The 21,954-nt window shown below is 40.1% G+C and overlaps 1 protein-coding gene across 1 annotated transcript in view; it reads right to left on the bottom strand.

Annotated features, from left to right (window-relative positions):
- Nucleotides 1-20,142, bottom strand: part of TAF1B (TATA-box binding protein associated factor, RNA polymerase I subunit B) — a 52,134-nt gene extending 31,992 nt beyond the window's left edge. Inside the window, exons 1-8 of the mRNA XM_025201851.1 lie at nt 20,011-20,142; nt 18,673-18,771; nt 17,592-17,679; nt 16,475-16,572; nt 14,748-14,843; nt 14,079-14,217; nt 12,415-12,571; nt 7,366-7,465 (exon numbers count right to left, since the gene is read on the bottom strand). Of these exons, the coding sequence (XP_025057636.1) occupies nt 7,366-7,465; nt 12,415-12,571; nt 14,079-14,217; nt 14,748-14,843; nt 16,475-16,572; nt 17,592-17,679; nt 18,673-18,771; nt 20,011-20,019 (786 nt within the window). The 5' untranslated portion in view covers nt 20,020-20,142. The remainder of the gene's footprint in view (nt 1-7,365; nt 7,466-12,414; nt 12,572-14,078; nt 14,218-14,747; nt 14,844-16,474; nt 16,573-17,591; nt 17,680-18,672; nt 18,772-20,010) is intronic.
- Nucleotides 20,143-21,954: the final 1,812 nt, after the last annotated feature.

Here is a 21,954-nt window from a genome sequence, read left to right as displayed (position 1 = left end):
CTTAACTACTATATTATTGCAATCACATTAATATTTTTAACATAAAGCAAGTGAACTGATGCAGGATACAGAACAGCAGAAGTAAAGGGTTATTTTTCTTTAATAGGCAGGAAAAGAAAATAAGTACAGTTCGAAATCTAAGTGATTCATTTCATTAGCCTCTCCCAGAAAAGTACTATAATTAAAAATTAACACACCTACAACTAAAGAAACAAGAACACTTAGAATACTGTCAAGTTTATTAACTTTCATAGCTGATCTAAACTATGACCTCTTTTTTCAAATTTAAAAGCAGAAAAGCTAATAGAATTATATAGAACCTCTGATTTGGAAACACCCAAAAGTACCTTATACACTAATCACATAAATCACTTAGCTCACTAGTGAAACATAACTGTTTCTTAAGTGAAACTGCTTGAGATAGACAGCATTGACTTCAGTACAAAAAGCAAGATCCAAACTGTGAGAATAAGTGCCATAAGACTTTGAGACTCTGAGTGGTCAGTATCTTTATTTCACCTTCATCTAATTTAAGGGTATGTTTTCATTTCAGAATAAAATCAGATGATTAGGTCCATGGTCTGGCCAGCAGCTACTGCAGGTGTGGCCAAACTGCAAAGGCACACACATTACTGTCTCCCTATCCATGCAGCACTCACCTCTGTGGGTCAGCATGGCTTCTGGGGGCATATCCCATGCTTCCTCATGCTGCCTAAGATGAGCCGCTGATATTCTCTACCAGCAAGTTATTGGATAACCTGTTGGTCTTTCTGGGCACATAAGAATTGTGACAAGGAGCCCCATCCCTTGAATAGTCATAAGTCAAAGACTGCCTGTATACAATTTGTTTTTTTGAACTATAATTTGTTAAAATGCTATCTTCTGAAAGTTTTTACGTGTGCGACCCTCAACATCTGACCAAAACTCATTAAATGGCCCTCCAGCTGAAATAATTTCTTAACCCTGCTATAATGCTGCACTCATTCCTCAAACCTGACCTGGAAGGATACCTCGGTGTTCTATTTAACAGAAGGCATTAAGGGCTTGATCCAACAAACCTTAGGACACTGATTCATGCAAGATATTCCATTTGTTTCAGCAGGGCTACTAATATGCTTCTATTTGTAGCATTTCAAGAAATTCAGTATTCTTAAATCATCCAATAAGCCTCAATTCATGGTTTATGAACGTAAAAATGAAAACAAGTTTACTTTTTTCTTAATGGAAACATCAATGATTATTTCTTCTTGTTAGTAAAAAGTAATCCATTTATCTTAAATGCAGACCAACCTAGGTAGGGTTAGCTAAAAAATAAATACTCTAAATAAGTGGCAGAAAAATAATAAAATAGAAATCTCAAATGCTTTGCAATTAAATAATTTAATCTCACTAGTTTGTAATAGATGCCTAATTATAACAAACAATATTACCATATTAAAGACTCTAGAAAGAAAAGTCAACTAATCTAGATAGGCTCAGATACATTAAGCATGCATTTTTCATTTTCAGTCCTATTAATACAATATTCCATGGAATATATTCAGTTTCATAAATGCACTGAACTATTTTTGAAGGAATGTCTTCTACAGGTTTCCCTTGCTTTGTGCAGGATCTGTATATGCAAATTCACTCTTAAGCAATGACCCTTTTTACACCCCAAATTCGTTATATGCAAGGTAAATACATTATATGCGAGGAAGGGGCGGGGGAAAGGGCGCGGCGCAGCCCAGCAGCTGCAGGCAGGTTGTAGCGGCCACTCCTGGGGCTCCAGCAGGGAGCAAAACGGAGGGAACTGTCAGTGGGTGCGGGGCATGGGGCAGCGGGGCACAGCTGTTGCTGCTATGTGCACCTTGGGAGGGCTGAGGGATGGGGGTCTACGCCAGGCTCTTCCTGGGGGGCGCATGTCCCTGGATCTGCGTGTGGGATGAGGCCCCACACCCAGACAGTTCTTTCCACTCTTCTCCCTGCTGCAGCCCCAGAAGCGGCCGCCACCACCTGCCTGCAGCTGCTGGGCTATTCCACGCCCCTTCCTCCACCCCTTCCCTAGCCCCAGTCCCACTCCCTCCCTCACCACTGTGGAAATGTATCCCTATTTGTTACCTTATAACCAGGTTCCCTTTATGCGAATTTGAGTTATGCGCAGTTTTCTGGGAACGCATGTACTGCATAAAGCGAGGGAAACCTGTACTGATATTACTTTTGTTTGGATTAATTAGGAATCACAGAACTAATCCTAAAAGGATGTTATTTGACAGAGTCATCCAACAAGTTTTATAATGAGCTGGCACAGATTATTAGAAAGTCACAAGTATTTGATGCCAAGGAATTTCTAACCGAGCACTTAACCCTGAAGTTTAGGCTTACAGTTCAACCTTAATTTCTTTTATGTACCATAGGCAATTATCAAAACTGTTGTGTAATACTTTTTCTTTAATGCATGGGAAATTCTCTCATTTTATATTCCTCTTCAGGCTAGCTGACTGTTCTTTTGCACCCAACATTCACAAGTTAAAAAAAACTACTGATTTTCTTCTTTAAATGTAAGTAAAACTTGACGGGTTAGATTTACAAAACAAAATGACTTTTAGTATAGTCAAACAATGATGTATCGATTCTGCTGCATTTTCATGGCATACATCTGTTTAACTTGATCATTTGTATTGAGCAATCAAGATATTAGGTGGCCATAAGGTGGAAAATATTAACAGGCCATAATTATCACAGCCATCTTTTAACTGTACCTTGGATTAAAAGTATGAGAATCAGAGAGACAAAATACAGGGTCAGACCTCTAAATATTCCAGCCTAAACAAAACTTGGTCATGTTTTGCAGCTCAGTTATATTTAACAGATGACTAACTTTATATGAACATACAGAATATAGGAAGTGCCACCCTTTCCTCGCAAAAAATCAGAGATGCCAAGTGAAGGTAAATTTTAAGATTAACCCTTGATCCCTTAAATGGCCCGTCTCTCGCAGCAGCAGAGTAGATGTTCAGGGAAAATAAATCCTTAAGCAAAGTCTATCCAGACTAATTAACAGTCTATCCAGACTTTGTCCCCTTTCCCCCGCCCCTTCACCAAGGCTTTGCCTAGGCCCACTTAAGGGAAAATCTTAGAGGATGCAAAAAAGCCAAACTATTCAAAAGATACTTGGAATGAACAAGCATGTAGCCATCCTGTATCATGAGGAAAGAGTTTACCTTCTGTAAAAAGGAGAGGCTGCCTCATATCCGTCTTACCTTCATACGATTTACACACAAGAACCTTAAAAGGAATTAACTGAGGAGCATTCTGAACCATTACTTTTAGTTTGTTTGGTTCTTTGCTTTTTAAACTGGTCTTTGAAAATGGGGGAAATTCCAGAGTGCTGGAGGACTGTTAATACAATTTCAATTTTTAAAATGAGTAAAAGGGATGATCCAGGGAACTGTAGACAAGTGAGCACGATATTACAGGGTCATAGGAAAGCAGGGCTGGAAGGAACTTCACAAGGTCATCTTGTCCAGGCCCCTGCTCAAGGCAGGATAATGCCTAAATAAATCAGCCCAGCAGGTCTGTCCAACCTGCTCTTGAAAATTTCCAGAGATGGAGATTTTACACTTTTTCTAGGTAGCCTATTACAATGTTTCACCACACTCAGTGTAAGAAAATTCCTCCTAATCTCCAGCCTAAATTTCCCCTGATGCATCTTGAGGCCACTGGTTCTAGTCCTATCCACTACTACAGCCACAGAGGAAAGTCCATCTCCATCCTCTCTTTAACTGCCCTTCAGGTATTTGAAGACTGTTATCAAATCCCTCCTCAATATTCTCTTCTCCAAACTAAATAACCCTTGCTCTTTCAGCATTTGCTCTCAGGTCTTGCCTTCAAAGATTCTGATTAATGTTGTTACTCTGTGCTGGACTCTTTCCAATCTGTCCACATCCTTCTTGAAGTGTGGGATCCAAAACTGGACACAATACTCTGGGCAAAGCCTCATCATTGCTGACCAGAGTGGAATAATTATTTCTCTTGATTTGCAAGTGACACTTCAGGATGCTGTTGGCCCTTTTTTTGGCAATAAGTGCACACTGTTGGCTCATATTCAGCTTACGGTCTACTGTAATGATGCAGGGCTTTTTCTGAAGTTCTGCAACCTAACCAGCTATTCACCAGATTATTTGTACATGCAATTATGTCACCCCAAGTGCAGGACTTTGCACTTGTCCTTGTTTAATCTCCTCTGATTGATTGTAGGCCCTCTTACCAACCCATGTAGGTCATTCTGGATCCTAGCCCAGCCCTCCAGTGTCTGTAACTCAACCCAACTTGGTGTCACCTGTAAATTTGCTAAGCATACACTCAATCCCATAATCCAAATCATTAATGAAGATGTTGAACAATACCAGACCCAGAACAAACCCCTGGGGAACCTGACCTGATACCTCCTCTCAACTAGACACTGAGTAATACACGTTAAGCACAACGATCCAACCAGTTACGTATCCACCTTACAGAACTTCTATCTAGCCTGCATTTCCTTATCTTGTTAATAAAAATGTTGTGGGAAACAGTGTCAAAAGCCTTGCTACAGTTAAGTACCCAGGTTGTAGCCGTATTGGTCTACAGGAAAAAGCAATCAGGGCTCATGGTAGAGGTGATCTCTTTTATTAGACCAACAAGATTTTTGCAAAAAAAATTTCCGCTGTGAAATCCTATGAAATATGAACTTTCGTATCTACCCAGGAGAACTTTTACAATCTTTTCTCCAATGCCTGATGATGGGTTTTTGCACCCAAACACTTGCAATTAAAGAAATTTTATTAGACCAACAAGATTAGTGCAAAAAAAAATATCACCTCTACCATGAGCCCTGATTGCTACAGTCAAGGTATATCATATCCACTCCTTTACCCCCACCCACAGAGTCTGCCACTTTATCATAGAAGGAAATCAGGTTGGCCGGGCATGACTTACTCTTGGTGACTTGCTGGCTCTTCCTGATTACCTTGATCTCCTCTAGATGCATTACAACAAATTCCTTGAGGACTTGCTCCATGATCTTTCTAGATATCGAGGTCAGGCTGGTCCTCCTTCACCCCAGATCTTCTTTCTTCCCTTTCTTAACAATGGGGACTATATTTGCCCTTTTCCAGACAGCCAACACCACAGCCACCCTCCACAAGTTCTCAAAGAGTGTACAGCTCCAAAATTACCTCAGCCAATTCCTTCAGTTCCTTAGGGTAGATCCAATCTGAACCTGCCAACCTGAAAGCATCTAACTTCTCTACATATTCCCTAACCTGTTCTTCTATTAATCTAAGATGTTTGTCTCCTTTCCTTCATTTGCTGCCAACTGCACTTGTCATCTGGTAGCTGCCCATCTGTGAAGACTGGAATATTAAAAAGTTCACCTTCTCTGCATCATCCATAAACTAGATTGCCTTCTGTGTTCTATAAGGGATCTATGGTTTTTCTGGTCTTCCTTTTACTTTTGGCTTACTTATAGAATCCCTTTTATTACCTTTTATAGCCCTTGACAGTTGCATCTCAAATCATGCCTTGGCCTTTATACTTTTCTCCCTATACGCCTATGCAATGCTCTTATACTCTTGCCTAGTACTTTATGACCAAGTTTCCACTTTTTTTTATAGGATTCTTTGCTGAGTTTCAGCTCACTGAAGAGATTGCTGTCTAGACCAAGGTGGACAAAATACAGTCTGTGAAGGGTCTTTGTCCAGCCCACAGCAGGTCCCTCGGTCCTGCCTGGCTCAGGTACCGTCCAGCCCGGGCACATGCTGCCAACCCCCCTGGCGCACAGTGGGGCTGGGAAGGCTCTGTGGCTGGACTGCCTTTCTAGGAGGAAGAGCCTGACTATGAATTCTCTAGGGAACTGGCAGAGGCTGCATGCTCTCGGTGCATGGTTGTCATGGGCGACTTCAACCACCCTGACATCTCATGGGAAGAGCACTCAGCCGAATCTGATCGGTGGTGAACGTAGGCAGAGGGAGAAAAAAATATTTGGGGGGCTGAGCGTGTGTGCGCACTACCCAGCAGGTAAGTCTGTGGGAGAAGGGCTGTGGAGGGAGCAGATCAAAGTCCCTGTGGTAAGGGAGGGTGTAGGGCAGAGTCAGAGGTGGGGGTGAATGGGGCCCTGGCCAGGCCAGGTGATGGGACAATTGGAGCCTGGGTTGAAAACATCATCTCCAGTTCCATCCATGGCATTGGACATACAGTTCTTTTTGAAGCTTTTAATAATGGCCTCTGAAGATATAAAATCATAGAAAATTAGGGTTGGAAGGAACCTTAGGAGTTCATCGAGCCCCTGCTCAAAGCAGGACCATCCCCAACTATACAAGGCTTTTTCTAGCCAAGTCTTCAAAACCTCCAAGTATGGAGTTTCCACAACTTCTCTGGGTAACCTGTTCCAGCGCTTTACTACCTTCCTAGTGCGAAAGCTTTTTTATCTAACCTAAACTTCCCTTGCAGCAAACTGAGATCATTACTACTTGTTCTGTCACCTGCCAACACTGAGAACAATCTACCTCCATTCTCTTTGTAACCACTCTTCAGGTGGTTGAAGGCTGCTACTAAATCCCCTCTTAGCTTTCTTTTCTCCAGACTAAATAAGCCCAGCTACCTCAGCCTCTTCTCATAAGAAATGTCCCAGCCCCCTAACCATTTTCATGGCCTTCTGCTAGGCCCTCAAAAAGTCAGAATCCATTGGCAAAGCAGTATTATAGATGGCTTAATCTTCCCACCAGGTGTAATCTCATGATTCACTTGCAAGAGTCAGTCTGAACACTGGCATCGTAAATGATCATTAAAGGGCTTATTCACTATGGCATCCAGTGATTGGAGATGTCAAACCATCTGGTATGCCTACAAATCTCAAAACTCAGTGACAGAATTGCCCACTACCAAAAGTTTTCTAGACAACTTTCTTAATAAATTCCAAATACAGCAGAACAGAGTAAGATGCCTTCATAGGAACTTATACTATAAAAGTTGATTGATATTGCCTCCAAAAAAAATGTTTAAAAGAGATTTTGAATAAGTACTTATGTCATTTGGTGCCCTTGTAGGAAGCAAAACCTAATCCTACCATGTATCTTTTGCATTTCACAGGAAATAAACTAATGTAACATAATCAATAAGCAGCTGTAAGAAACCTGTTCAGTACCCATCAAAATATTAACAATTTAATCAACATTAATTTAAATATGAAAGTGATCCCAAAAATTGGGCCCACTGCTCCTGAATGACTACTAGGAATGCAAAACATTAATTTTACAATCTAAAGGTAGCTTAGCCCAACTTGACAGTACCTTTACTAATGATAACAAAACATAAGGAAGCTAATTAAATAAAAATAAAAATTACCTCCACACGAAAGATTCTGAGATCAAGTCCATACAATTTAATCTCCTCTGGAAAATACTGAAAAGCATTTATGTAAGGAATATGACCTTCAGCAACAAATCTGCAAGAGTCAAATCAACATTTAGTCTAAAAACATGTATACATTTTTTAATGTAGGCTTTTTAAAAATACAAAAGTCATAACACTTCCAAACTGAAATACTCAAGCAATTCCATCTGAGATTGTGTCTACCAAAGGGTACATTAATATTAAAATATTTAACATGTCTGATAGCATATTAAAACATAAGCTCAGATGTGATCCACAGCTAAAGTTGGGGTATAATATTTACAGTATGTTTATGTTTGGCTTTCCTGGCACATTCTTCTACTACTCAATTTCTGGAAATGGATAAGATATATAGACTGACCACATTTTTAACATTGACTTAAGCAATTAAACACACAGTACTCTGTGTATTACAAAGTTCTTTCCACAGAAGTGTGCAGTTTTGCTCTCCAAATCCATTAGAAGCTTAATACATTGTTTTCATGTGGATCGGTTAGGATTTTATGCAGAGTTTAAAAAAAAACAACCCCCACCCCAAATTTCCATAGCAAATAATTCATAAGCGTGCTCAGAATCACTCTCAGCTTATACATATGTCAAACCTCTAGACAATTACATATATTTATAAAACATCTAAACAACAAACAGCATTTTACATTTTTTAAAGGTTTTTGTGCAGCTGTAACAACGTTTTTGCATCGTTTAGTATCTAGATCAGGGCTGCCCAACTTCAAAGCAGCTGGGGCCCACATACCCCATGGGCCGCACTGGCAAGGGCCACACAGAGCAAGAAGCATTAGTGGGGCCATGGGCTCCCCAAGGTGCCTCAACTTCAGCTTCCTGTGTGCTCTCCTGTGACACCATGACACACAGGCCCTCTAGGATACTGGTCTCTGTGAAACCACAGGCTGCACTATGCCATACTTCTCCACTCCCTGGGGTGGGAGTATGCAGCAGAAGCCAGGGAGGGAATCCTGAGACCTTGGCTGCTGTTGCTACAGCAAGAGCAACAAAGGCAACGTTGACCAGGTGGGAGTGTGGGGGCTGCATGTTAACCCCTTATGGGTTGCATGCAGCCCACAAGCTGCCAGTTTAACAGCCCTGATCTAGATCATGGGTTCTAATCTAGACGGTGTTGCTGGGCACATAAGTTCATTATTCAACAGTTTACATGACGTTGACAGTAGTCAGTCTAGCACTTGCCAAGTGGTCACACTGCAAGAGCCACCATCTTGCAAGAGCCACCAATGTGCACAATTTACCACCATCTTGCACCCCCAGTTGATATTAGAAATGGGAAAACCAAGGATCAAAGGGGATCAAATGAGGACCTGGACCCACAACATGTTTACATAGTCATAGTGACATATGCTAATGCCATTAGGAAGTTTATGGTTTTTTTTTCCCCAATCAGGATGGACAATCACTCCCCCCAGCTCCTCAGGAGAACTGATTTAAACAAGTGTATGATATGCCTTAACTATATTTCCAGGGGACAAGAGATCCACTTAAACATAATTTTAAAAAATATCTCATGCTAAACTTGCTTTGACTAGGTCAAATTACATTACAATTAAAACAAATGAAAGAAAGAAGAAATGTGTAACCCTGATATTGGGGCACCCTTTAAAAATCGGCACTCCTAACAGTTAGATTAAGACCTTTGTTTTCTATTCTAAGGAGTACCACAGAAACTCCAATGTTGTATCTGATATAATCCTTTACTCCCGAAGAGCCCAGGTTTGGAATTTTTTAAAGCACATATATTTTAGTTCACCTGCTCCCAATTTAACGGGAAATGCTAAATGTTCAAACACTGCCATATGACAAAGACAAATGGGGGAAGACAGTTTGTACTCATGTAAAATGTAGCTGTTACTTGAAAGGTTCAGATCAAGTATGGCTAAGCCCAATGCCTCCTGAATACTATAAGAAAACTGTATATCAAAGCCATGCAGCACAGCTACAAAATAGTAACAAGTTTGGTCTTGCCAGCTCTGCTATGTTTAACCTAGTTTGAACTGTATTATAATGCACTGGTTTACAGCCCTGTGAAATCTACTAGGCTGAAACTTAATCTGTTAACAGTATTTTTGTATGCTGAAAAGAACACAAAATATGGACAGCAAACTGAATATTACTAACACTAGAAAAAATTAGGGTGCTATTTGGGACATACTGGTAAGTACAAATAGTCTGAACGTTATTTTTAAACAAAATGTCCCTTTAAGATGAGCTAATTGCAGGATTATGCATTGAATGTGCCAAATAGTAACAAGCTTGGTTTCTGGTACTGTAAATCTTTTGAAAGATGGCTGGGTGTCGTGCTGTCATGCCTAATCACCAGGGAGGAGTAGGATTCAGCTGACTACAACTTCAAGGAAACACCAAAATGAGAAAAGGCTGCAGGCACATTCAGCACGTGACTATAATTCAACTTTGAAATATTCATGATGTTCCCATAAAAATTCAAGTGGTAAGGCAGGATACTTAACATTTTCTCTACTCAGTTTTCATCTCAATTTGATCCATCACTGAATTAATGTATCCATTTTATGGAATACAAAAATGAAAAGAAATGTATTTAGGTTGCAATGTCAAGAATTCAGTAAAAAAATACCAGACTTATGGCATTTAAATTCTGCTTTCTTCTGCAGGCAACTTGAACAACAAATATGGGGAGGAGCAGGGGAGGGGAAGGGGAAACAACATGCCGTGATCATGTAATTGAAAAACCAGGTAGGTTTGCAAGTGCAATCATACCATATGAAGTTTCCCAAGTTGAGTGCTTCTTGACTTCTGCAACCTGAACAAGATATTTTAACATGTTTTTATATGAATGTTAGAGATTTAGACACCATAAGGCTATGAAGCACCATCAGATTCTCTCACCTGAACTCCTCTACGCAGGTTAGGAAGTTTTACCAATTTACCCCTGTATCGTGCCCAATAACTTGTATTTAATTAAAGCATAACTTCTATGCAGTTGAACAGTATCTTTCAGAAAGATATTCTGGCTTGATCTGAAGAACTAGGAACACTGAGAATCCACCATTTCCCTTGGTAATTTGTTCAAGTGGTTCATCATTTTCATTAAACATTATGTTTTATTAAAACATTAGCATTAATGTTTTATTAAAACATTAGCATTTTTATTTAAAACTTCTCTGGCTTCACTTTTGAGCCCTTGGATCTCGTTACACTTTTCTCTGCTAACCTGCAAAGCTCTTATGTACTTGGTATTCTCTCCCCATAAAGGTACTTATACTGTAATCAAGTGACATCCTAATCTTCTGTTCAATAAATGGATTGAGCTGTAAATTAGTCATTTCAAGATATACTCTTCATCTCAGGAATTGTCATTTATGGCTTTTTTCCCCAGGACCCTCTCCAATTCTTCAACATCTGTTTAAAATGTTGACATCAGAACTGGATGCAGTATCCTAACATTTGTTTCTCTAATGCTTCATACAAAGTTGTAAAAAAAAATAAATCCCAGCGGCTATCACAGCTGGGTCCCCATGGAAACTGGCCCCAGCCACGCAGGCAGGGGCTGCTGGGAAATGGAGTCCACTGTGGCCAGATCCGGTCCACAGGCCAGACTTTGCCTACCCATGTTCTTATCCCTACTCAGTCTTCTCTCTCTCTGTCTTTTTTTTTTCACATCAATCCTTTTATGTTCAGTTGCATGCCCCTTTCGCTCCCTACATTTTCAGAGTTTCCTCTTCCAAGGATAAAGTCCCTCATTCTGTAGCCAGCATCTATGTTTCTTGTTCCTATTGCAGAAGTAACAATGGAGCTGTTTGAGATTCTTAAAAAAATAGCTACAAAAACCTTTTGGCTGTATTAAAATTGTACATTTTTTCCAACGTGTCCAGCTGAACAAACAATTCAGACTGCAGCAGGTAAATGCTTATTGTCATCCTGTAATTTACTCACCTGTCTTTGCATCATCCACAAGCTTTATCCACAGCAATTTTATATTTGCTTCCAGATCAGTGATGAAAACATTTAATAGAATTGGGCATAGTGCTGATCCCTGTGGAATCATGCTAGAAAACCCCACACAACATGGACAACTTCCACCAGCAATCACTTTGGAAAGCACCACTCAGATAGTTATTAATCTATTTAATGTGCTTTCATATAACAGAGCACTATTTTTTTAATTGGAACATCATGCCACACTAAGCCAAATGTTGTACATCAGGGGTCATCTACCTTTTAACAGTGGGCTACTACTTGTGACCCTGCTCCCCTGTGGGCCACCAATTCCCCCTCCCCTCCAACCCCAGAACCATGTTGAAACAGACTGATGTAAAGCTAACCAACCTACAGTTATTCAAGTCATTTCACTTGCCCTTTTTGGAAGACTTACTCACTATTGGAACTCTTCCAATCGTTTAAAGTTTCCTGATTGTCCAAGATATATTTAAAAATTAATACCAGCAGGCCAAATCATCCTACACCAGATTTTTTTGTTAAGATTTTTGTTCATGGACTCTATTGCCTTAAGCCTTGCCAGCCATGCATTTCTCTTATGTTTTCTATTTTATTTTATCAATTTGAGCACCTGACAATTCTCCCAACCTGGTCTGGAAACTTCCAAAATAGTAAGTGCTGGTCTTGCTGTTCAGGCAGTATCATAGACCACTCTTATTAATAAGTTTTTTCTATTACATTTCGCAAATTGCAATGTTCATAGTTGGCAACACTTAACTATTTATATCTCAGCAAAATCTGTAAGAAATGTTGAAGGACAAAGACAAGGTACTTCCTTACAAGTGAGACTTTTTCTGACTATAAATTTGAAAATCCTATTGCAAACAATGGTGCTGTTTGAGATTCTTAAAAAAACAGAAACAACCTTTTATCATGGAAATGCTGAGGCTAAGTGCCTACCATCATCCACTAGTTGGTAAGTAGGCAGTGGTCAGCAACAAATTTAAACTCACATTACTAACAACAGCAGCAAATATTTCACTAGAGACTTAATCATACCTTAAGAGATCCGACAAGGTCATTGGTTCTTTCAGCCAGAGTAATGCCATATAACAGAATGAAAGTGTCATTGGCATTGACATCCTCACGTTTTCTTTTCTCCTCTTACGTAAATATGAGCTACCGTCAATCGACCCCGAGTGCACAGACATGGTTTCTTTTATTAATGGGGGGAAAAAAATCTATAGGTAACTTGAAAAAATATATTATACTGAACATGTAAAAGATACAGAAAATATGACAAACTGACCATCCAACAAGTTTATTTACCTATAAGGGACATTTTTGAGTCACCACTTTAGGCTAGTGTGTTAAATAGCTTAAATCTTAAAGTGCCTCTTTTTACTGTGACACAAGATGATGGAGACTCACTGAAGCAGTGCCACTGGTACTTATAAACTTTGTATACTAATCTCTTATTAATCAAAGAGGCAAGTCTCCCATGAGCACCAGGAGGAAGTAAATTCTATATATAATAAAATCTTAACCTTGATAGGCTCTTTCTAGTGAGACCCATGTTTAATACTTAACTCTTATGCAGCACATGGCTAATATTAACTAGTCTTGACAATTTCTCATGAGCCAAGAATATTTCCATTTTACAGATGAAGAAGCATCAAATAAAGGACAAATGATTTGTCCAAAGCTGTATGCATCAGAGCTGTGAATGATAAATCAGTTATTAGCTGCCAGATGCCTGTCTTTACCACTGGATTGTATTTTTTTCTCCAACTCAAGTCAATGTGCCTTTAAACCTCAAAGTAGCTAGGGCTTTAACAAGAGAACCAAGGTAAAGTATAAATGTATTTAAGCAGCATAACACAGTTTAAAAATCTCTATATCTGAAAAATCTGCGCTGTCAAGACAAACATATAGTTTAAAAATATTAGAAGTGTAGCACTGATAAGAGTGGGTACAAGAATCAGGTGCTAATAGAGCACAACGTCTGAGGGATGGGGTGATTATATTCTTACTTCTTCAACACATCAGTCAAAAAAGGGAGATGGTGTAATAGCTGGGAAACTTAACAGTTCTCTCTGTTCTCTTTCAGCAGAGTGAACTGGTCTTTGATGCCACCTGCTGGTCTACAAATAACAGTCGCTGGCATTAAAAGTCCCCTGTAAGTGGATTAAGGAAAATGACTCTTCAACTCAGGCCTTATAAAAACTGGTGAAGTCAATGCAAGAGTTATCACAGTACTTGTGTAAATAAAAATCAGAGAATAAAAGAAATAATCATAACTAATTCTTTCAGTCATCAGTTTCACCTTTTGCTTACATAGGTTAGGGTTAAACGAAGCCTCATGGTTAATGTTTCATTGTTATCTTGATATTCAGCTTGACTTAAATACATGTACTCCTAATGGTGACATAGCACCTTCTATTATATTTCTTCCAGGAAGAGAGGGAGAGAAGTCTATGATAGAACTTTATTCTTTGTCTTCCCATGTGTTTCGTATGCCTGTTTCGCTTCTGTCTCTCCTCAGAGAAGAACCATGCCAACCACTTGCTGGTCTGTTAGAAATAATACTAATTGGAAAGATTTATGGCATGTGCACTGAATGAAAATATATAGTGAAGATTTCTAGGTGAACAGTCAGATTTTCAAAATTCACATTAACTGTGTCAAAAAGTGATTTTCCAGGTAGTCATATTTGTTCCTACCTGAGGTCTTGTCAACTGAAGAAATCTGTTCAAAGCTGCATTCTGTCTGTACATCTATATCACTTCCAGAGAAAGATGACAAGTCAAAAGAACTAACTCTCTCTGGCTCACTATCCACATCAGTAGCACTGTCAGATACCTGTTTTTGTAAATAAATCACAGAATTATCTGAAGTTAGTTAAAATATGTGGCCCTGACTTGTAAAAGCACAGTTAATATATTGGCTGGTAAACACAGGATCATAATCTGTGTGAGATCTTTTAACTTCAGATGGCTTCTCTGAACAGAAGACCAACAATTTGGCTTTCTCTTTACAGATAAAATAAAGAGACCTGCATGCCTAAAAGGATAAACACCTACATACAGGCTATATTACAGACCCCAGACCTTATTTAATATACCCATTTCTATGCCATTATGTCATTTTCAAAGCCGGGCCAATAGATAGCATGTAGTTTGTGCTGCTTTAATAAAATGTGGTATTAAAAATTAACAATTTATCATCCATAAACCAGCATATATTGTCTTAAAGCATCAAAATAGATTATTTAGAATCTCTTATGAGGACGGTCCTTATAGCAAGACATTAAAACAATGCATACACGTGATTGAACACCATTCCAAGATGAGAGAAACCATTTGCCTATCAGCTTTGTAATTCACACTTACAACCAGTTCCAGGGGAGTGTCATTAACTGGTCTAGGGCAATATGCCTGTTTGCTCTTCTGAAGGTAACATCTCCAAAAACTGCACAGAATTTCATCCTGATAAAAATAATAAGAGAGATTGATTAGTCTAAGCCTTATAAAATCATTATTTTTTTAAAAAGACACATTATTGATACAACTAAGAAGTTCTGAACAGTGTTCTGGGTCTGTTTCCACTAAAACATTAATTGGAAAATTAGAATGACTATTTGCTGTGTGTGGCAGGGGTAGTTGTGACACCCCCTGGTGGCCATGTCACTCCTGGCCAGCTCACTCTCTATTATAGCCCTCCCCAAATTGCTCTCCCACTATGCAGCCTTCTTACCAGAGGATGAATAAGGGAGGCTGCCCATAGGCCTTAGAGTGAACCTTAGTCCATTTGCAGTACCACTAGATCTCACCTGGACCTTTTATAGTCTTGATTCAACCCTCAGCTCAATGGGCCCTCCTAAGCTAAATGGGCCCTCCTGGCTGGCCTGTAGCCCTGCAGGGTGCCTGTAGTTTCAAGGGCTACATAAGTATCTGTACCCCTCCAGGGAACCCATAGCCTTAAGGGCTCTGTTCCTCCCCTACACCATGTCCCAAGTCTTGCAAGCATTCTCTCTCTTTGACATTACTTATTTGTACACTCGGCCCCCTTGGGCCTTTATATCCCCTGGTCCCACATACAGTCTCCCTCTGGGCTGTCAGACCCCCAGGCCCACACACACCCCCTCCTCTGGGCTCATAGACCTCTGATCCAGGTCTCAGCCTTTACCTAGGCTCCTAAACCAAGGGGCCCCCACTCTCAGTCTGTAGGCTCCTGGGTTACCAGTTCTCTAAGTAGGCCTTGAGCCTGCCCCAGCAGGGCACACAGGTAAACTACCAGCACAACTTCAATAAACAAGAAGCATCTCAGCCCTCAGGTACACACCTCAAACCCTCTATGAGTTTAACATAAAACAAAGGCCACTTGTCTGTAAAACCCAGTCTTTCTCTGCCTAGGAAACTTGCCTCTAATCCCAGCCCTGCAGAGTTGTTTAGATCAGCATTTCTCAACCCGTTGGTCACAAGAATATATGAAAGGGTTGCAAACAAACTTTAAAAATGGATCAGCAAACATTAAAAATGGATTCCCCTTTAAAAGTTGAAAAATATGGAAAGCTATGGCTTTTTCCTTGCAGGCTGTCAGAGTTCCTTGCAGGCTGCCTGCTTGGGGCCCCTCCTGCCCTACACACCTACCCCTGCCCCACACACTGAGGGCTGGGGAGCAGCAGACCAGGAGTGAGGGGCACAGGATTGGGACTGGCCACTGATGTTTACAAATGGGTCCTGGTACAAAAAAGGTTGAGAACCACTGGCTTAGATAAATCCATGTCCCTTCAGGAGTACTTCTGCTCTGTTGCCAGAAGCTCCTCACTTCATGGCTACCAAGGAGAGATTGCCTGAGCAGTGCAGGCTCTGGACTTATATAGCTCCCGCCTGAACCCTCTGGTCAGGTGTCTCTCTCATTAGCTCCCCTCTGCCACCTGCAAACAGCAGGCACACCCCAGTGCCCTGCTACACTGTGCCCAGTATATTTATTTTCATAGATTTACCTCCTTTTCCTCCTCAGTAAGTTCTTATGATAAGTTTATTCCATCTATCTTAGAATACCAATATTCATGAAAAAAACAAGATCAACTGCTCATGCTCTCAGGTCTGTTTACCTTCATCCGTGGGCACACCCCTAATTTTTGCAGGGCTTCAGCTTGCTTCTTGAGTATGTACTGAAAGCCTTCACAAACATACCATTCCCAGCCTTTATCTAAAGGATAACAAACAAAAATGGTTGTTTCTCTCCACACATACCTATTTAATACATTAACAACTTGATCTCTTACCACAGGAACTAAAATATTGCTTTGATCAGGGAAACCCCATACATCCTGGGGCAAAACTCTACAAAGTACCTCAAATAACTCAAAGAAGGATAGTTTCTTAAATGACAAAAAAGCAACCAAATAACAACAGCTTTTCCACATATTTCTCAAGAATCAAATAGCTGTAGTAAAATGAGAGTTCTCTAATATTGCAATACAAACACCATGTTGATATGTTAGCTGATGAGATGTTTGAAACAAAACAAAACATAGTAGTCAGGGAAAAGGAAGCATGCTTGTTTCTTTCCCATTACCAGCCTGAAAAACTAGAAGTCATTTCAACAGCAAAGGGGATGAGAAAGCAGCATACCCTCCATTTTATTTTCTGTCTCTTTCATAGAATCCTGGAGATTTTAATTTAAGAGACCTTGTCAGACATTCAGACCATCCTATAAAGATCAGTGTTAGCTGAAAAAGGGGCAGAACCTGTTGCAATCTACTCATTATCTCGTGGTTCCAAATGTTACACAATTTGGCCCTTGCTTCTATTCATAATTCCTGCTCCTCCTGCTCTTTTCAAATTTTCCTACATTCATCTACATTCTCATTATTCCTATTCTCTAATTCATTGTCTCTCCCAATGTAAAGCAATGTAACAAAATGCCCTTCTTTCATTTACATTTCAAGTCTGCTGCAGTTTCAACAACTACCTTTACTTCTTGTCCTATCTTGTGTATGCACATTTTGTTCTTCTTTATTATACAAATTTCATACCAGGACTGAACCACTTCCAATATCCATATAAAGCACATGCACATGGGCCAATTATAGAAAAAAAACCTAATTTGCTCACGAACTACGTTGGTAACACTTAAAATTAGTATATTGTTATCCTGAAAAACTGAAAATCTAGAAAGATGTGTTACATGAAATGTAGAAATAATATATTATGAAATCTTCATACCAATTTTTTTCCTCTTTCTTAATCCTTTGGAGATTGACTGGATCTTGGTATTAGGAATAACATCAGAAACTAAAACCTCTTTAGTTCTCTGCAAAATAAAAAGGGAGGTTAGTAAGAAAACAGCAATATCTAATTTGTATGGGCTACCTGAGCCAGAACATTTAGTGCAAGAACCCTCACTGCCAGCAGAACTGATTCTTTTCCTCTATTCAGCACTGGCAAGGCCACATCTGGAGTACTGTGTCTAGTTTTGAGCCCCGCATTATAGAAAGGTGTGGAAAAAAAGATTAGGGAGCTGGGGCATGACATATGAGGAGGGGCTGAAGGAAATGACCTTATTTTGTCTGGAAAAGAGAAGACTGAAAGGGGATTTAATAACAGCCTTCAACTACCTGAACAGTGGTTACAATGAAGATGCAACTGGACTGTTCTCAGTGGTGGCAGATAAACAAAACAAGAAGAAATGGTATCAAGTTGCAGCAAGGGAAGTTTAGGTTAGATATTAGGAAGAAATTTTTCACTAGAAGTTAGTAAAGCACTAAAACAGCCTACCCAGAGAGGGGGTGGAATCTCCATCCTTGGAGGTTTTTAAGACCTGGCTAGGCAAAGCCTTGGGTGGGATGATGTAGTTGGAGATGGTCCTACTTTTAGCAGTGGGTTGGTCACTAGATGACCTCCTGAGGTATCTTCCAACCCTAATTTTCTATGATTTGCATCATTTCACCTAATTAAAGAATAAGCTAGAAATAAGTATAAATCTTAAAACTGAAGAATGACAAACAGGAAACTATGATTGTATATGGATGATGCAACTAATCATGTCTATACTGTATATCATATAGTGCAGAGATACTTAACTATGTTCTAAATGAGACACTCAAGTCCTGGAAGCAATCTAGCCACAATAGCATGGCACCTTTTGCTCACCTCTCTCTCACTGTTTGGGGGTGCAGCATTTTTTAACAGCAAAATTTAGCCATAGAATTAAAAGATCCATAATGTTGTCTGCATCTTGTAGTAATCCAAATGAAAATTCACTAGTTTTAAGTGGTGGAGGGGAGTGGAGAGTTTATTTACTTACCTCTATAACATTGTGACAAGATTTACAATAAAATTTGCCTTCGTCGGTAAGACCCCAGTTTACATCAGAACATTGTACACAGGGCTCATTGTAATCTCTCTAAAAGAAAAAAAAGTAGACTGTATTTGACTTCCATATGTAGTAAATAAGACAAGTAAGTTTTCACTTACTACTGAGCTATCAAGCAACAATGAGCATTAAAATATTGATGGAACAAAATGCAGTTAAAACATTTTCTCCCAGAGATTCTTAACCATGGTACCATAGGACACTGCAGAAGAAGAAATTATCCCAAACTAGACTGTGTTAAGCATGAGTTAAACAGCAACTACAGATTATTATCCCATTACCTGAATTAGCTTTTGTGACACCTTTGTTCCTAGTTCTTTTCTTGTATGCCTCATAGCCCGTCCCCTACCCTCTCCCTCCTGCTTCTCTACCTGTTGTATTCTAATCACCCATTCCACTTTATACACAGTTCCATGCTGTCCTTTCATACTGCCTGATGAACATGACCATGGGCTCACAAAGCTTGTGGGGTGTGTGTTGGTCTACCTTGGTTAGTCTGTAAGGTACAAATCTATCCTGCCTTCTGACTGACTTCAGACTGAAGCAGGGTAGATTTATACCTTACAAACAAACCAAAGTAGATATATAAGTATAGCTTTTGTGAGCAAAAAATTGCAGACCAAATCATCCATAAATGTATGCGTCTGTGTATATATATTTATCCACTATGGGTACACACTTATCCACTATGGGATTTCTTTCATTTTTTTCTGATGCATTTGGCACCTGGGTTGGCTGTCTGGTAAGAAACACAGTCCAGTTGCCTTTAACTCAGCAAAGGTTTTTTATTTGGGACATAATTGAGATAAGAGGTTGTGAGAGAGCCTGTCACTACAGCGACTACAATACTTTTGTTAACAGTGAGAGGCGCTCTGGTCTCCTATGACAGCTAACAGTCTGCAACACACACACGTGTGAGCACACGGTATAGATGTGCATAAATACATGAGCATGCACAGTGTATTTATACGTACACACACAAGGTTTGTGTGCATACACAAACAGTTTATATGTGTGCATACACACACGGTTTATACGTGTAGACAAGGTTCTTTGGGTAGATGTGATATCTTTCATTTGACCAACTAAATAGTTGGAAAAATTGTTCTTTGCAAGCTTTTGGGCACAAACACCCTTCTTCAGGCATAGAGAGTCTTTTGGGTTATATGTGTACACACACAAACACATGAGGCTTATATACGTACATACACACACAGAGTATATATGTACACACACGTGTGCGTGTTTTATACATGTACTGTTGCCAACCTTGGCCATTTGCAAGGGGCCTAAGCCAAGCTAGAGAAGTACTGCAAAGGAGAAGGCCCCAAAGTCCGTTTCTCAGTGATTGTCCTGTGAACCTTTGTAGATGTGAGAACTTGGTCTGCAAATAAAGGAAGCCATTAAGCACAATTAAATAAAGTACAAACCCTAAAAGGAGATAAGGGAAGTCCGTGCATTAAATAATCCATATACACTGTATCATAGCTTTATCTTAAAAATATTAGTAGTAGCGACCAATGTAACCAAAAGTATTAGATGTTATTATTTTGCAGTAATAGATATATTTTTGTTAAGATGCTTAAATAATTCGTAAAAACAAAAACAGCTTTGTCAGAGAAGACCATAAACTAAGAAGAAACAGGCCAGCATTGAACAATATTCCACAATGGGAAGGAAAGGAGATAAGAAACCCTCCCCCTCTTTCCCAAGTATGTAAATCCTAACTAAACGACACCTTCTAAGTCCACAAGAGATGTGGTTCAGTCCAGTTCCAAAAGTTTCAGTGAAACAATAAATGTTTGTTTTCATGTTTTAGAGTGCAAGCAAATACAAGGTTGGGCTGTAGACCTGTTCCTGTCTCAAGGTTATCTGTTATCTGGGTAACAGTACACACACACGCGGTTTATACATGCATATATACACACACACAGAATTTATACATGTAAGCACACACACATACAAAGTGTGTGCACGCCCGCATGTGTGTGAGATCATCATAGGCCATCCCTCTCAGTTGCAAAGCTGTCTTGCGACCCAGTGCATCCACAGGTGGCAGATAGTGGAATGACCTTTAGGGAAGGTTAGCTCTGAAAGAAGCAGGGGTAACTGATGAATAAGCAGCTGCGGACCAAGCAGCAGCAGCACCACCAGGATGTGGTGGGGACAGCAGATAGCAATGTGCTCCCTCCTGAAAAGCCACATAAGTCCTCTGATCGTGCTGTGGCATGGCAAGTACAGGTCACCACTATAATAAATCTGTCTAGCCCCCAGCCTTGGGTCTACAAGTCCTTAGCAGCAGAGCAGGCAGAAGAAGATGTTAGAATCTCAGTGGCTGCAAGGGCAGATGAAGGCCGCAGTGGAGCAAGATCTCCAACTGTCTCGGCCTCCCAGCCGTTGGATCAAGGTCTCATTCTGTCAAGAACTCTGTGGAAGGTGATGTGCAGGAGCTTCTCCATAACAAAAGAAATCATGTACAGACATCTTCCATGAAAACGGCAATAGCACATTTTTCAGGCTTTTCAGCAACCTGCTAGCGATGACAGGAGCAGGATTGAGAGGCCTGGAAGCTCCTGGTCATGAACTGGCATGAACGCAGCAGTTACAAGAAGATTGTCTAAGCACTTGGACACGGCAGGTGTGTGATTTGGAAGTCTTCGAGGCCAACTTGAAGAAATGCAACACGGACATCAACTCGTGGGAGACCACTGCCCAGGACCATCCCAAATGGAGGAAGAGTCTGCTGCAAGTCTCTGTACTTTGAAACCTCACAATGACAACAGGAGATGGAAAAGCGGGAGTGGCAGAAACAGTGTGTGGTGGAATGAACCAAGAATCCAGAGCCACCCACTCCGCATGGAAACACGTGCCTGAGCTGCAATACACACATGCACGCACGTGGTTTCTGTGTGTACAGACACACACACACAAGGCACAAGTGTGTATATATATACACACTTGTGTATATAAGTGTGTGTGTGTGTGATATGATATATTATATATACATATGCACACATGGACTATATATAGCACAGGTATGTATGATGTATGTATATGTTTGTATATATATGTGTTTATAAATGCACACAGAAACCATTTGTATACACCAACCAATGTGTGCATGTGTACACATATGTAGATGCATATAGATACACACACACTCGCGTGCGCAGTGTATACACAAGGCTGTCCCGGCCGGTCCCTTCCTGCAGC

The sequence above is a fragment of the Alligator sinensis genome, unplaced genomic scaffold (genome assembly GCF_000455745.1).
Source record: "Alligator sinensis unplaced genomic scaffold, ASM45574v1 scaffold678_1, whole genome shotgun sequence".
Classification (NCBI taxonomy): Eukaryota; Metazoa; Chordata; order Crocodylia; family Alligatoridae; genus Alligator; species Alligator sinensis.
The sequence above is the reverse complement of the archived record's forward strand: the minus strand, read 5'-3'. Positions and strand labels throughout refer to the sequence as shown.